Source organism: Leptinotarsa decemlineata, unplaced genomic scaffold (assembly GCF_025532065.1).
Source record: "Leptinotarsa decemlineata unplaced genomic scaffold, Ldec_3_MD MMD2_tig00003557_RagTag_RagTag, whole genome shotgun sequence".
Lineage (NCBI taxonomy): Eukaryota > Metazoa > Arthropoda > Insecta > Coleoptera > Chrysomelidae > Leptinotarsa > Leptinotarsa decemlineata.
In genome coordinates, this window is record NW_027412590.1 from 1,737,136 (window position 1) to 1,753,457 (window position 16,322).

The window sequence follows — 16,322 nt, forward strand, 5'->3', positions numbered from 1 at the left end:
TGACTCATCCTTTATGACACAAAATACATTGAATTGCCATCTTTCTTGAAAACCCCTTTGGTGGACAACATGGGGATTTTCTGGCGCCCAATAATGACTGATGTGTCTATTGAAAACTCCATTTTTTATGAACTTGGCCTCATCTGTCCATATGATATTGCCAAGGAAATGTTCATTCTCTTGAGTCTTGACAAGTAACCATTCAAAGAATTCCAGTCTACGAGGTAAATCAGTCTCTTTCAAATGTTGGACACAGTAGAACTTATAGGGATGCGATTTATGCTTATTAAGAATTCGACAAATTGTCAAGTAGGGTATACCTATCTCCCTTTCAGCCCCGTGCAGAGAAGCATTTGGAAATGCATGAAAGTATCCCAAAACTGTTATACCATTGTCATCATCATCCATTTTAGTCTTCTTACGAATGATTTTTGGACGGAAGGTTCCATTCAACCTACAGTTTTTTAGTAGTCGATTTATCACATTATTATTCGGTTTCGGAAGTTGTGGATATCTTTCATGAAATACTCGGCATGTTCTACTTGCAATTCTCTTGCACTCACCATAAATTATTAATAAATTCAAGAAATCTTCATTACTGTAACCTAATCTTGACATTATTCTATTATAATTGGTAGCTAGCACAATCAGTCAAAACCACCAATGAAAGTCTGACGTTAAATAATTGGTTTATTTATTTTTCCAAAGCACACTATTGAAAAATATTAATGTGTACTGTTGTACGTTTGAGACCAATACCTCAATGTATACAAATTTTAACTTTTTCTAAGGTAGGTACATACCAATTTCGAATTGACTAATTTGAGACAGTTAAAGAACTGGATCAAAAAAAAAATTACTAAGTATGAAAAAAATGTTGAATATCCAAAATAAGTGATGAATTCAAAAAAACGAGCAAGAAAACCACGTCAGTTTCCGTTTGAAACAGTTTATCTCGAAAACGGTTCAAAATAGAAATAGTATTATCTGAACGAAGTTAATCTAAAATTAGATGTAGAGCTCAAAAATGTTGAAATATACAGGGTGTTCCATCTGAAAAAATTGAGTTCCACTAATTTTTTCATGAGATCAAAGTATCTGCATTTTTTGAAGACCCTGTATGAGTCAAATGGAAAAATGACTCGAAGTGAAGATTCTCATAGTATCTCTCCACTCCATTTCAAATTTGATCGTTTTAGTGCAAGAGAGTTCAAGATTATCAGCATTTATAAAAGTTCATGTTTGGTAAAAAAAATATCGAAATTTATTTATATCTTCTGAACGGTAATAGATAGGTATAGAGAAATGGTATATGAATTTGTTGAAAAAGTGATAATAAATCATAAAATGATATTATATACGGGGTGTTCAATTTGAAAAATCAAAGAAGCCGCTACTTTATAGTAGAAGCGACAACGCCGCTTCATCTGAAATATTTTAGGCGTGTAGGTCATATTGATTTATGCATACTGTGAACTTTTCAGGTTGATCCGGTGAATGGTTTGTCAGAAACGGCTAATTAACGCTCATCATGAGAAGCCCTGTATATAGATAATCGTATTATCAGTTTTTCTATTGCAGTTTTGCTTTGAAAAGAGTTAATCTGAAGAGTCTTCGTTCATTCAGTAGTTTGAGTTTGATTTCTTTTTTGAATTTGTGGTATTCAATTTTTTTTATTTCAATAGATGAACCAATTAAACGTTGTACGGCTACACAAGTAAAAGATTTATGATAAGAAAGCTTGAGCTTTTTTGCTAGGTAGATTGGCTGGTTTTGATTTACAATTTAGTGAATTAGAGTGTAGAAATGGAGTACCCGTCGTTTCTCCATATTGAGCTCAGGATGGCTATTTAGGTACGCAGTAATCTGTTCTCGAGATGGTATATTGAAGGAGTAACGCATACAGGAGTTTTGAACGTGTTGAATTTGCTTCGCTGTAGATGCAGCAACAGAATGTGTATACTCTACATCGGCATGGTCGAATAAGCTGAGTATTACACTCCTACAAAGTTTATATTTCATACTGGGAGCGATAACATTTTCATAGTTATATAAGTGCTTCAGTCTCATGAAAGCGATTTTTCGTTTTTGGGAATTGTGTTTGGAGAAAGTTAAGGAGCTATCCAGATGAACGCCAAAATTTTTGACTACGTTTACTGAATTTATTATATCATTTGATAATTTTATTTGCATATTTGTTTGTTCTAAATACGAAAGTGCGCTTGAGGGGCCAATGAACAAAACTTGGGATTTACTTGGATCAATTCTCAAGCAGTGGGAGTCAGAATATTTTTTTATTGCCTCTTGGTCTTCGTTTATGTTATTTTCTGCATTTCTATGATATTTGGGTGGGAATTGAAAAGTCACCCGAGAATCATCAGCATATTGATATAACTCGCAATGATGGGTACTACAATCCATGTCAAAAATATAAATTGAGGAAAAAATGGGCCCCAAAATAGAACCTTGTGAAACTCCTCGTTCAATGGTTTTCATAGAGGATCTAACTATACATTCGTTTTTTTATTGTAGATACACACTGTGATTGAGAATCGGAGGAACTTCTCACCCAGTTGACACTACCAGAGGATAGACCTAGATATCGGAGCTTTGTTAAAAATACGAAGTGACTGATAGTGTCAGAGAATTCACTTTTTGGTTTTCAATCGCCATTCTTGCATCATCTACGATATTGATAAGTGCAGTACTTATACTATTTTTTCTTGAACGCAGATTGTTTCAAGTTGAGTGAAGTATTTGCTTCTAAATAGTTACTGATTTGGGTGTGAACGTGACGTTTGATGATTTTCGAAATTGGTTACATGAAGGATGATGATAGGCCTCAGATCATTAAAATCTGTTGGTTGCAGCTGTTTTTGCTACTGGTAGATAAAATTATAGATTTTTTACAGAATTCAGGATATTCACAAGAATCAATAGCTTCAAAATTTTTAAGTATATTCCATCACAACATTAGTTTTTATATTATTCATAATTTTGCATATTTCAAAAATTGCAATGCCCTTGAAATCTGCATCAGGTACATTTAAATGTTTTTGAGTGGTATAGTAGTAGATTATATTTGTATTTGGTAAACTAGAGTTACTAGAGCTATTTATGAAATAACTATTCAAACTCTCAACGTCTAGTAACTGCTCAAGAATGGAAGAATGTTTATTTTGGTGAAGTTCAGGTTATTTGCCGCTTGCCAGAATATTTTCTGATTGTGAGGTAAGGAAATATACATAAAATATGCCTCTTTCTCTCTTCTGATTGATTGGTTAGTGTAGTTCCTAAGCTGTTTATAATATTCGAAGTTAGTCAGTGTTTTATTATTAAGATATTTACGTTTGGCTTTGTCCCGATAATTTATCATGATTTTTATAACATCAGTTATCCATAGCGTAAAGGGTTTCTCATGAATATGTACTTTTTTCAGGAAAGCATGACTATTAGCCAGGCCTAGAACTAGCTTAATGAATAGCTCCAAATTTCCATTGAGGATGTCATTCCAACTTAAATTCTGACAATACCTGTTGAAGCCGGCAGTATCAATTTTTTTATGATTTCGATATATGATAAATTTTGTTGGTTTTCTTGTTTTAGAACTCTCAAGTGTAACTGTTATCATATAATGCTCAGAAACGTTTGATAAGTCTGCACACCCTTCGAAAGTAATATTAGTACTAGAAGTTGCAAATATTAGGTCTATCAAGGTGCTGGAATGATCATTCCTTTTGGTAGGAATATTTACAATCTGCTTCATATCGTAAACATTTACAATTTGTAATAGTTCATCTTTCATCGGAGACCTACCAAGCAAGTTTAAATTTAGTTCCCCCTACACTAGTATACTTTCAAAGGATGGATGGATGTGATGAAAAATGATCGAATTCAGATAGAAAGTGACTATCGGTCGGTGATCTATATATAACACAAAGAAGAGCTTTTAGTTCATTCAATGTATGGGTTATGCATTTCACTTCAATATCAAACCCTAGATCATGAGCAAATTCAACAAATTTTATTCCCGTTTTGATGCATAGAGCCACACCTCCTTCTCTACCTTCTATATTATATCTTTCATCTGGATTATCAGGAAGTAGCCAAGTTCTGCTTACTGTAAGAATGTCAACAACATACTTAACCACATAATGAACAAATTCATCAAACCCCGTATTCAAAGATCTGATATTTGTATGCCCAATCACCATTTCATTTTTGAAACTATTTATATTGCAACTTCTTGATATATGCATGTCTGTTCCGTACATGTCCAATTCAAAAACAAGAACAAATTGAAAATAAAGTTGAATGGAATGGGAAAAATTAGGTTCGAGCGTTGAGATATTTTCTACCAGCGGTTTCGTATAGTGACCGATGTTGGTTGAGAATACTTCAAATTTGAATTGACCTTCCTTCGTTTGTTAACCGAGTGTTCGTCTTCTGAGCCGACTTCAGTTTCTGTTTCCGAACTCAGCTCAATTCTCTTTAAGTCCTCAATGCTATATTCTTGATTGTTGATAATCAGTTTCGACCCCTTGATAATGGCTTTCAAGTTTTGGGATCTTGCGTTTTTCAAATGAATTCTGAACAACTTTTGGTTCTGTCGGTCTTCTGAACACTGATCGTTAACAATGGCTATACCTTTAGATTGCAGTTGCTACAGCTTATCCTTGTGTTGGAATAGAGTGGATTTGTTCAAGAAGGATATGAACTCAATGACGATAGGGGAGTCACTTTGTGTCCCTAGTCTATACAAATCATTGAGATATTCTTCTTTTATGTTGGTATCAAGTGCAATGTTCAGTATCTCCAAAGTTTTTTCCAACTCATTTCCTAAAGGCAAGTTTCTCACTACAAAGACTAAGATGTTATTTTTTCCTGTTCTTCTTTCCAAATACTAAGTGTTCAATGTCAACTTCTCTACTTTCAACGATAGCTGTTCCACTTCGAATGTGAACGATCTAGCATTTTTCTGGATTTCAGCCGCCTTCAGAACTTCTGTTTGCTTTTCGTTGGCTTTGAGAAGTAAATTATACAGATCGACCATTGAGAGTTCACTCCTTACATCTAAATTCGTCTCTTGGGGGTTCATACAACAGTGAAAGATCACTGAATCTAAAAATCTCCAACATACCACTTTCGATATAGGATTATGACCCTTAGGTACCTCACTCAATTTCAAATCCAGCTAAGTGAAAGTACGAAATATAGGGCTCACTTGTTTTTATTGTTGATAGCTGCTTGATCGACAAGGGAGTCTCACTTTAAGTATCTGACCATCACGAAGAAACTATTTTTTAGGAAATATAAACTGTGAAATATTCAGTGATGTGAGAGCAATACAGTACACGACCTATCAGTGAAACACGAACATTTAATATGAAATACATATCTACTTCGCTGGCATCAAGTCTTTTATTTGACGAAATTATGTTTTTGGAAAAGTGCTCAAAATATTCAATGACCTGAAACACAACTGAAATTGGCCAAAAAGGATTCAGGTCTGGGCGATGTACTGGCAGTCTTTTATAGTTCCATTGCACCATCCTTTGTCGTGAATTTGTGTAAGTGAATGTATATCTGGTTCATATGAGCTATTGGGAAATCTTCTTCTCTGAATAGATGCATTCTCCTGACGGATTGAATTATAAGTAGTCTAATAAGCTGACGTTTCATCAGTTTTTCTCAAAAAATTTTTCAACGAAAATCCAATGTATACATTTCTCAACTCAAAGTTTCTCTACCACCTTGATAACCAATTACTTAGACGAATTCATCATGAACTGCTTTCAATGAAAAAATCTTATTTTCTATCGTTTCTGTCGATTTTCGTATTATTTCGGAATTTTCGTCTTCGTAAAAATGTATGTGTCTTTTATAATTCTTCTTCAATTAGTGTTTGACTTCATTCTGGATATGGACCTATTTCAGTTTTTGATACTTGATAAGTGAATGTTGAATACCTGACTGGAATTGATCTATTCAAAACACTGTGTCCTCACCGAAACAGAAATGCTGTTTCCCGACGCGCGAATCGATAAACAAGTTAGCACGTTCCAGGTGATTGAAGAAACTTTCCTGGGTGGATTAACATAAATAAACGACGCGTGTTTATTGATTCCAAGTTATTGCTTGAATGCATATTTTTCATGACGTTATTATAACGATATTCACCTCTCGCCCAAAAATTTGTTCCTCAAAACAAAAAAAAAAATGAATATTTTCAACATAATCTTCAAAAGAATGTTCACCGGGAGAAATTTTATTATCGTCTCATTGGAAAAATAGACTTTGAGTGAACACCATTCTAATCATTTCGCGAATCTGTTCACTTGATATTTTTCACTTCAGCTGTGAACGACATAGCGTTTTTGAAAAATAGCCAACGATAATGTTTGAAATGGTGCCACCAACACTTGAAGTAAACCCTTCGCGTTATGCTACTATGTATTCAAACCCCAGTGGACAAATTGGAATGATTATGCCATTGCCTGTATTTCCAGTTCTTTATTTTCTGGTAATGAGTATTTTTTTTATTTACATTTGACAGTACAGTGACAATTCAAAAAATACTTCGATGAATTTTTTTCTTTACAGTACTGGATGTTCAAATTCAGGGATATCACTCAAGATCACTATGACCCAAGGAACAAAACATATTTGCAGACGAATTTTGCATCAATCAGTTCCATTATTCATTCCATTCCCACTCTGGTGACAACTGTATTGGTTTCAATGTTTGGACACAAACTTGACGTGAGATTCCGTTTGTTGAGCACCCTCTCCATTTTAACTGCGACTTTCATACTTTTTACAATATTTGTTGTCGTTGATACAGATTCATGTGAGTACTTTTGGCAATTTGATTTCTCTCAGAAAAATGTAAGGAATGATACAAACGGGAGTAGTGGCAAATAATATGAAAATTTTGTATTTCTAATTTCATTTTCGAAATTTCATTCAAATTTCAAATCACGTTTACTTGTATACACAAAATTTAAGAAAAAGAACTCGGAATAAATGATACCATGCTGTAATATTTTTCAATTGTTGAAATTCATTTGAAATGTTGCATATGTAAGACGTCACAACTGTATGTCAAATTTTTGCGTTCAATGATTTTTTGCAACTCTCGCAGTTTTTGTAACTGTTCCTTGAGGATTCCTGATGAAGACCTCCTCTTTCAGCAGAATATTTCGGTCTTGGCTCACTTTTTCATTTTCATTGACTCGCTTCCTGTTTTTTTGTCAGGTTCCCATTTTTTTTATCTGAAATATTTCAATATCACAATTCACTTCTTCTGCGATGTTCAGTAGTACTATACGTGCGGGCATTAATAAGCAATTGATTTCACGAATGACTTAGAAAAAACCAGACTATTTCATAATCATACATCAAATGAAATCAGTACCTATAGCTTCACATTTTGGAAAATAGGGGTTATTTGGTAACCACTGCTTTTCATATATAGGACGTTATTTGCGACGAATCTTACGAATGGAAGACGTTTCACAGGTGCATGATGGTTTTACTTCAGCTTTTTGAGCAGCATTGTTGTATAATTGGATTGAAGGTGGTTGACAATGTTTCGTGGTGTATTTCATCAGTTCGGACTTCCATTGTCTAATATAATATAAATTGATTTGAAATCCCTGAAAAAAATAAAAAGACTAACCGAAAATAACAATTTTATTGAAACAAAAAACTGAAATTACAAGGAAATAACATACAAGCTACAACCAGAAAATGAAAAATTGAAATAATAATGAAAGCTGAAAATTAAAAAATATTATTAACAAAAATGAAAAATAAAAATAAAAATTTAAAGATTCCAAACCAAGTTACGTCACGACGTTTCGATTGTTAGTATCCACAATCATCTTCGGGTGATAACAGTTATCACTCCAATACTCCAATACTTTCGAAACTGTGAACGATATGTAATTTTTTTGGTTTCTTGTGTGTGCGCCTCTTCGTAGTTGCTCCAGATGAGGCAAGATAAATCAATATATACGCTTATTGTAGTCCCGTCAAGTGAAACGTGAAACATACAAATTCTAGATATCCTCAGAAAGAGCGCCGATTTTGATGATTTTCTGAATTTTTGTTCAAATAATTCATATTACTCAAAAAATGTGCACGATACCTACTCAAGATAGAAAAAGCAGTTTTGCGTGGCTTTTCCACAAAAGTTTTTTGTTAATCAAATGATATGAATGAATACATTGGATATTCACCAGAAAGCTATAAGGCTGTTCACGTTAAGAAGAGAATGACGTCACAAGAAGACAAGTTACGGCGTTGCCCACATGTGCACCATTTCGAACTTTCCAATTTTTCTGTAGGTGATTTGTTTTATTGCTATTTACCTTATTTACTATCAACTCAGTTATTTGAAACACAATTATAGTGGCACTTCACCTTTACTTTTCATAATGAGTAATGGAAAAGAAAATATTTTATTTCAATTCGTTTAATTGTATATATTTTTTATTTATAACTCGTCATCATCATCGTTATAGTCATCATCAAAATCGAAATTTATTATGAGAGGCTGAACATCTTCCCTGTCAAACACAACTTCTCTGTCCCAATATAATTATATGTTTTGTTCGGTATGTCGAATAGTTTCATCAGGTGTAGCTTTGTCTAAAGCTTCTTTCCATATAGCCCAGGATTTGTCAGCTGAAGTGCCATCTCTTCCCACATTATCTCTATAAAAAATTTTTGTTAATCCCCAATCATGTTCGATTGGATTGAACATGCAGTGATACGGTGGAAGACGAAGCACTTGATGCCCTTATTTTTGTGCGAGCGTATCAGGTTCATATATCGGTGATGATTTATTCCTACAACGGACATTTATAACGTATTGATTCAGCTTCAATAACAATCTCATTTACTTTGCAACTAATTTCACCAATTGTGGTTTGAGGAAAGTATTTTCGGAGGGAATGTTATCGTTTAATAACCATTCTCGTGTTAGGAATCACACGTTAAAAGGTGAGACCTCGTTAATCCTTAGCTCGCACAAGTTTCGACTTCTGAGGGTTGTCGTTCGTAGGGGTGCGACAGCTGGTTAACGGAAAAACAGATTTTTTAAACAGATCAGTTTTCTACGATGCTGTTATTGGGGCTATATTAATAACAGTGCTGTGATTACTTGCATTATTCATGACTATAATTGAGGGCTCTTCTAAATTTATCAATAGTTGGTATTCAAACCAATGTTGGTTCATTTCTCCGTGGTGATCACAATTCTTTGTTTTTGAACAAATATTTAGGTCTGCCTCACAAATAAACCCTGTACTGCATCCGGCATGAAGTACAATATATCTTGAAATAAAAAAAGCAGCTAGTGCTATCATAGATCACATTTCGAATGACACAAAAAAAATTCATACAAATTTAACTTCCTTTCGTCAGTTATATGTTCAATTCATTGTATTTCACTCATTTTCACTGCCCTGAAGAAACTTCCCATTGAAAGCGAAAACTTGGCAAATAACGGAGGTAACGAAGGGAGTTTTATGATTTTTTTTTTCAGAAATATTCAAAATCACAATTCAATCCTGAATGGTGAAACCAGCAAGTAGGCAATCAACAGATATTATGTTATCCATTGAATACATCTGTGCATTTTTTGTTTGTGAATGTTTGTGAATATAATGTCATTTTTACCCACAATAATTCTCATTTATCTCTAACAGGTAAATAACTGCTGATTCAATCCTTCAACATCAAATTACCAATTCAGTATAATTTAGTCTCTTTTATTATTAATATTAATTATAATTTCGAATAATTTTCAAGCGTATTTCCAATGTTCAATTTCCTAATTCTAGTTGATAATTGACTCAACAAAATATCTTTAAAATTATAGAATTGTTTACCTAGGTGTTTTTTTATTATCTTTATTTACCAAGGGTGAGAAATATTAATTCCCGTTAGGGGAATGGAGTAAATAATAGCAATTTCCCATGTTGGTAGTAAAAAAACATATTTTATTATGATATTAGTGAATTTCATCAACATAGTTTTTGTCAAATGAATTCATTATCTTTAGCAGGTTGGAAATTAATACTCGTTAGTCTATATTGCTTTCCTGAAGATTTTCGTTCGCATATGATGACCATACAGGTTGGATCATGGTTGAGTAACATATTTGTTCACATCCAATTTTTTTCCATCCACCAGTCATATATATATATATATATATATATATATATATATATATATATATATATATATATATATATATAGAAAATAACTTATGTATAATTGAAGTTTTCACAAAACTACATGACATTGAAAATACCCCGACTAACTAACACTATTATATCCTCAAATAATTAATCTACTCTGCTGTACTTCAGAATTCGCATTTGCTGTACTTTACCGCTATCATAGGCGCGAATACTTCCATAACATTTTGTAGGTGATAACTCGATTGATATCAGCAAGATCCTTCTGCAGAACGAACGAGAAGCGAGAGAAATCGATTGGATATGATATTTCCGTATTGAACAGTTTCAATCCGAAATGTTGTCGATAGCTTAGCTTGATCTGCATAAACCTCATGTAATCACTTAACAAATGTCCCATAATGAAACCAGTACAAATATAACGAATAAATCAGTGAACGTTGACAATCGATTTTGTATTGGTATATTTTTCACCGTCATCAACAAATGCTAGAAGTAGTTGGTCATTGAAAAGTCTTGTCTGGAATAAAAGAAAACTTGATATTTCATTGATTTCAATATCGGTTCATTTAACTGTTTGATGGCATATTTAAATATTCAATTTTGTTATAGGGCAGATGGGTTTTTTCATTCTCACCATGGTGGTCACTATAGTGAATTCAAGTGAGTACTTTTCAATGTATCTTCATTTTAGTGAAAGAAAATAAATCGTTTCTCGAAGTCTGCGGAAGTTGGGCTGCGGATACATTTCATTGTGATTATGTCCTTGAGAGTTCAATTTCTGAATGTCGATATTCTTTGCGGAATGAAAATATAAGTACTCAAGTTGAAATCGATTGGTTTGCAGTTACTTATAATGATTCCTTTGAGAATATGAGCCTATCAGCTCCGATATTGTATCATTCAATTTTCTGAAATTTCCGATAATGAAACTTGAAATGCTCGATGATTTTCAATGAATAAAGTTTTTTTTTACTCTATTTCTTCATTCATACATAATCAAATCTGTCTCAATCAGAAATTTCTATTTTGAGTTTATTTTCATTACCTACAAATTATGATGATTTTTTTTAGTTGCAGGAATCCTTTTGGGAGTTACAAATTTCGCAATAATCGCAAAGTTTCCGACAGCTTACTTAAAATTCCACATGTATGGAAGTACAACAGCAGGAATTTTCAGCTCTATACTTCAGGTAATATGTTTGTCTGCCGGAGGAAATTCTACTCAAGTTGGTTTATTGTATTACCTTGTCGGTACATCGATATTGGTTGTGACTGTGATAACGGCTTATTCAACAAAATACCTTTCATTTTTCCAATTTTACATGGGTGATACTTCAGAAAGTACAAGAAAACCAATGCCATCTTTATCAGTATTGATGGAAGTTTCAAAGAGGATGTGGCCATTCCTTGTTTCAATGATATGGGCATTGCCTACATTTGCCTGGAGTTCTCCCACTATTTTGATATTGATAGTACCAGAAAATTACAAACGAGGCGATCCTTGGACAGGTGAGTCTAATTTATATTTCAATTCGCAACAGAGATTCACACAACAAGTTGAGTTGATCAAATGACTTAGAGATTACAGAATTCACTGAGAAAAATCAAAAATCATTTTATTGGAAATATAGGTTCTCCACGACCTTACAAATAATGGACCCAAATAAATCAATAAAGGTCAATGTAGAAAATATCCTAGATGGTGAGTGGCGATATGAAAAATAGACCCGGTGAAGTTATTGCATAGGAGATGAGCACGTGAGCAGATCAATGAACAGTTCTGTGCTAAGTTCGGTTTGAATGTTCTGTGCTAAGGTTCGTGTAAACTGTAACGTCGTTTCTACATGCATCTAGGAAATTTCGAAGGATTACAATCATTTCCAGTAATAATTTGAGGAGTAGGACCTTGGACTGACATTATTATTTCTGACAAAAATACATATATTTTTCAACGCGCCACTTTCTTGCGCGACTAATTGCAAACATGCAGCGCTGTACTTTCGCCGGCGACCTCTTGATGCACGCCGAATTGTGCGCGACATTTTGTCAAGGGACCACCCATGTAACAATTCCAAAACAGTTTATATTTATTCAGGTTTCAAAAATGCTTCAATATATTCAATACATCAACATCGGATTTGAAGTAACCTTAAGATAAACTAAAATTTCTCGAAGACCACTTATTCTTGAACAAAGATTTTGATTGCTTCTTTGAATTTAAATAAAAATGCTCTTTGCTCTGAATTTCCTATCGATCTTATACTGGTTTTATGTTACTCCCAACATAGGCCATTTTGAAACTAATATGGTATTATTAAGAATTGGATAGAAAAGTTGGTTTTGAAACAAACTGTTCGGGGAAAAATGGTTTTGATGCAGTTTTATGGAGTACCAAATCAAATCAAATCAAATCATTTATTTTCCTGTTCGACAATTTCATAAGTAATTGTATTAGGAATAGTCAGTAAAGCTAAAATTATAAACTACTACACTAAAACTAGAAGCACACACCGTTGATGTATTCTTCAAAACCCATTAGGTAAACTATTTTACCCTAATACTATATATTCAACATAATCCAAAACCATATTATTTGTTTTCAAATGAGTACATTACGACTATTATAAAGTTCAAATGTTTCAATTTATAGTCAATTCAGATAAATACCTTTTGGTCTTTGGACGACTTCATTGAAATCCCTTCCACATGTCAAGAAACTATTTCTGTGAACCAGTGTAGTCCACATGTTTACACGTGAAATGAAATTTTGAATCACCAGCTGAAATGGAAAGAATTAACGATAAGTCTTCAAATTAAAAAAAGTGGACTTAAAAAAAGGTGAAGGCAGAAATAGGTGAGATACAAAATTGAAGTAAAAGTGATGAAACTGAGAGAAGCTCTTTTGAACCATGGCAAGGAAATCATAGTGCAATTGAAACCAGCGTTAGTTTTAAAAAAGGTCCTTTGACTTTATCTTTCAATCTGTTCGGTTATAAAAGCAATGCCAGAGAATTACAGGACGAAATCTACGGAAATTTACGCAATCAGGAGATTCAAAGAGTTTTAGATTTTCTGCATTTTCATTAAAGACCTTCATCCCAGTGAATACGCCTATGGGTACAGAAATGAAACTTTTAGAGGGAAATTGCACCTGCTAGTGATTGGAAAGGGTGCTGAGGTGTCCTTTTCTGTAATTGAAATATAATTAGTGTAATACAATGTAACGGAATGACAGTAATTTGCAAAACTTACCTCGTTTTTTACTGAATTTCCGTCAAATGAAAAAGCACTACACGGTTCAATTATAAAACTGGCAAAATTTGTGAGGTTAGGATTCGATTCGAGCGCAAGACCACTTTGAATCAATAAGGTCACGATGTTGAATATATTAAAGCATATTGGTTTCAAAAGGAAACGTAAACACACTCTTGCGAGAGTGTTTCAAATATTGTGAACAATTAGTTTTGATCACGCCATGTTTTACTGCAATAACGACTCCACCTTCTTGGACATTTTCAATAGTAACCGAAAAGAATATTGTTATTCAAATAATTTCGTCTTGGATCTTCTTGAAAAACTGAAGTGTCGGAATATGCCATTGAATTGAAGAAATGCATTGAGATGATTAGATGCAAAATAAAATTTGATGATATTTTTTGATATTTTCAAATGAGAGAAAAATACATTGAATTAGTGGTGCTTGACTATGTTGAAATGTTTTATTATATTTCATCAGAGAAGAGCCATTCGTTGGTGAACTTTTCACCAGAATAGTTTGCTTTCGAATATTATTTCATGATATGTTTAGTATACGTATGCGCTTTAGAATGTTACCATTTCGCCCGACATTATACAGACTTAAAAGTTGTCGGGTGTTAGTGAACAAGATGAAACTCTAATGGAATTTTTCAATTATTTTTCAGTTAATTCAGTCCTCTGCAAATGAATTTCGAAAGGAAAACGTCAGATAATAAGTTTTAATTTATGGATTCAAGTCGCCTTGAAAAACTTCTCAGGAAAATAGAAATAAAATTCAATGGTTTTAATAAAGTTCCAAATTTTGTCTTGAAGGCCTTTTAAGATGTGCCATTTTTGGCTAAAAGCTGTTTTGTGAAGGTCTCGAGACTATCTTGAAGATCACTTGATTTTATCAGAAATTTTATTGTGTAGTTTTGAAGCGACCTTGAAGATCGAAATGAGAGCGTTAATGTTACTTGGGCAACTATTTGTAACCTTTTTTTGAGACATCAATTCATCAAGGTGAAGTTGCGAATCACAATTTATTCACGTATGTTGCTTGAATCCTTCTGGTCCTTTTGATATCGCATAATTTTCGATATCGTTGATGAATAATAAGAATGGCAGAGGGCTCCAAGGATAACCTTGAAATCGAACAGTTTTAATATGTCACGAATTGGTGTAACCGTCAAATCAAAATCTCTCACCAATTTCTTTCGGTAGATGTTGCTCACTATCGATATTATGTTCTTGATGTTTCACCTTCATAGAGTTTTTTTTCACAGCTATAGTGGTAGTACTGGTGGAAAGTTAATGTATGTGTAACTATTTGGTACAGTCCATTGTGAGATTTTGACTGAAGAGTTTATAGTAAGTGAGTGATTTCCCCACGACGGCGCCACCTATGTGATTCACATAGAACTCAATCCTCGAATTTCGAAGATGAGCGGGGCTTCCCAAGGTGTTCAGTTGCAAAGCTAAGCTTCGACATCAGCCCACGAGATTCGTCTTCTGTCTGTCACTACAGCTTGATATAGGTCTCATCAATGATTCTAGGCCCTCAAATTGAATCAGAAGATCACAACCGTGAGAGTTCATAGAACAATTTACTTCCTACTCTTGAAGAGTTTACTTCATTACTCCATCTCAGCTTTAAAAGTATAGCAATATTACATAAACGTATGGTATTTCGACTATATTCTACAAGATTGTTTTCCATAATGATATATTCACCGGAAAAATTCTGCATTCCAACCAGTACCAAATATGACAATAACCATAGAATATCCAGTTTACAGAATCACAGTTCCAGGTTTGATTACCTTCTCTTCGTGAATTGGTGAATAAGTCTTTAGAAAATAGTGAAAATTCATGTAATCAAATAATAACTTAGAAAAACTAACTAATTGAATAATCATTACCTACCTAATCCTGAATGTTCAATAGTCAAAGGTATTCTTCTTCACAAATTGTTTTTTATGAAAAAAAATAATAATGAATGATTAAATTTTTATCATCGCTTTCAGACAAATATTTTATTCCGGTGATAACTTTCCTTCTGCCCAGTATCATTGGTTTATTGTCAACAGTTGGAGCAAAGCCATGGATGACGGTGAGTTGTTATTTGAAAATCAAAATCAATATCAAGTTGATAAATATATTTATATAAATAAATATATATATATATACAGTGTGACCTATTTAAAATGGAACCACCCCTGTAGAATGTGCATTTTTCAATCAATCTCAATTTTTTTTTATTGAAATATTAAGCATGAAAAACTGTATCTTGACACTAACTTTCACAATTTTAGTTTCATTTCCAAGGCACTCTATGGTTTTTTTTTGTTTGTCAAAAACGGCAAAAGTTTATTAGGCAATTTTTGTTTTCAAATTTGACTACACCACTGGATTCGTAGTCGTTATAAATCAAAACTGTCAAATTTTCATTAAAAAATATTTGTTAACAACGAAGTTACAACTTCAATTTTGGAAACAAAGTATTTGTTTATAATTTTTATTCAGATTATAGACATATTTGAGATCTGACAACACTGTCATCACCAAGTAGAACACCAGTGAATTTGTACAGTGAAAATCTGAAGTCAACAGCTCAATGCGTTCTACAGTTATAACTCCTGAAAATATGGTAATGTGAGAGATTTGTGGTGCAAGCGTTTTGTAATAAAAATCTGACTACGCCACTGGATTTGTGGATAATATTCCCTTAAAATCATTCATTTGAGTGTAGGTTACGAGAAGTGTATTCTAGAATAACAGAAAATTAAAAATTCATTTTCAAGTTATGCAGTACTTAGTACATTCTTCCGCATAGCCGCTAAAATCAAATTGATTTAAAGCATGGAAATC

At 33.2% G+C, this 16,322-nt stretch overlaps 2 protein-coding genes across 6 annotated transcripts in view; one reads left to right on the forward strand and one right to left on the reverse strand.

Moving 5' to 3' along the window:
- Positions 1–13,084, reverse strand: part of LOC111512315 (alkaline phosphatase) — a 952,023-nt gene extending 938,939 nt beyond the window's left edge. Inside the window, exon 1 of the mRNA XM_074178167.1 lies at positions 12,882–13,084. The gene's annotated coding sequence lies outside the window, so the exon portion shown is untranslated. The remainder of the gene's footprint in view (positions 1–12,881) is intronic.
- LOC111513746 (equilibrative nucleoside transporter 3) overlaps positions 1–16,322 on the forward strand; it is a 57,941-nt gene that overhangs the window by 37,233 nt on the left and 4,386 nt on the right. For 3 of the 5 annotated variants that reach the window (XM_074178168.1, XM_074178171.1, XM_074178170.1), the window contains 4 exons: positions 6,604–6,850; positions 10,824–10,874; positions 11,286–11,723; positions 15,479–15,564. In XM_074178168.1, the coding sequence (XP_074034269.1) occupies positions 6,604–6,850; positions 10,824–10,874; positions 11,286–11,723; positions 15,479–15,564 (822 nt within the window). The remainder of the gene's footprint in view (positions 1–6,603; positions 6,851–10,823; positions 10,875–11,285; positions 11,724–15,478; positions 15,565–16,322) is intronic. The other 2 variants (XM_074178172.1, XM_074178169.1) reach the window with 2 other exon arrangements.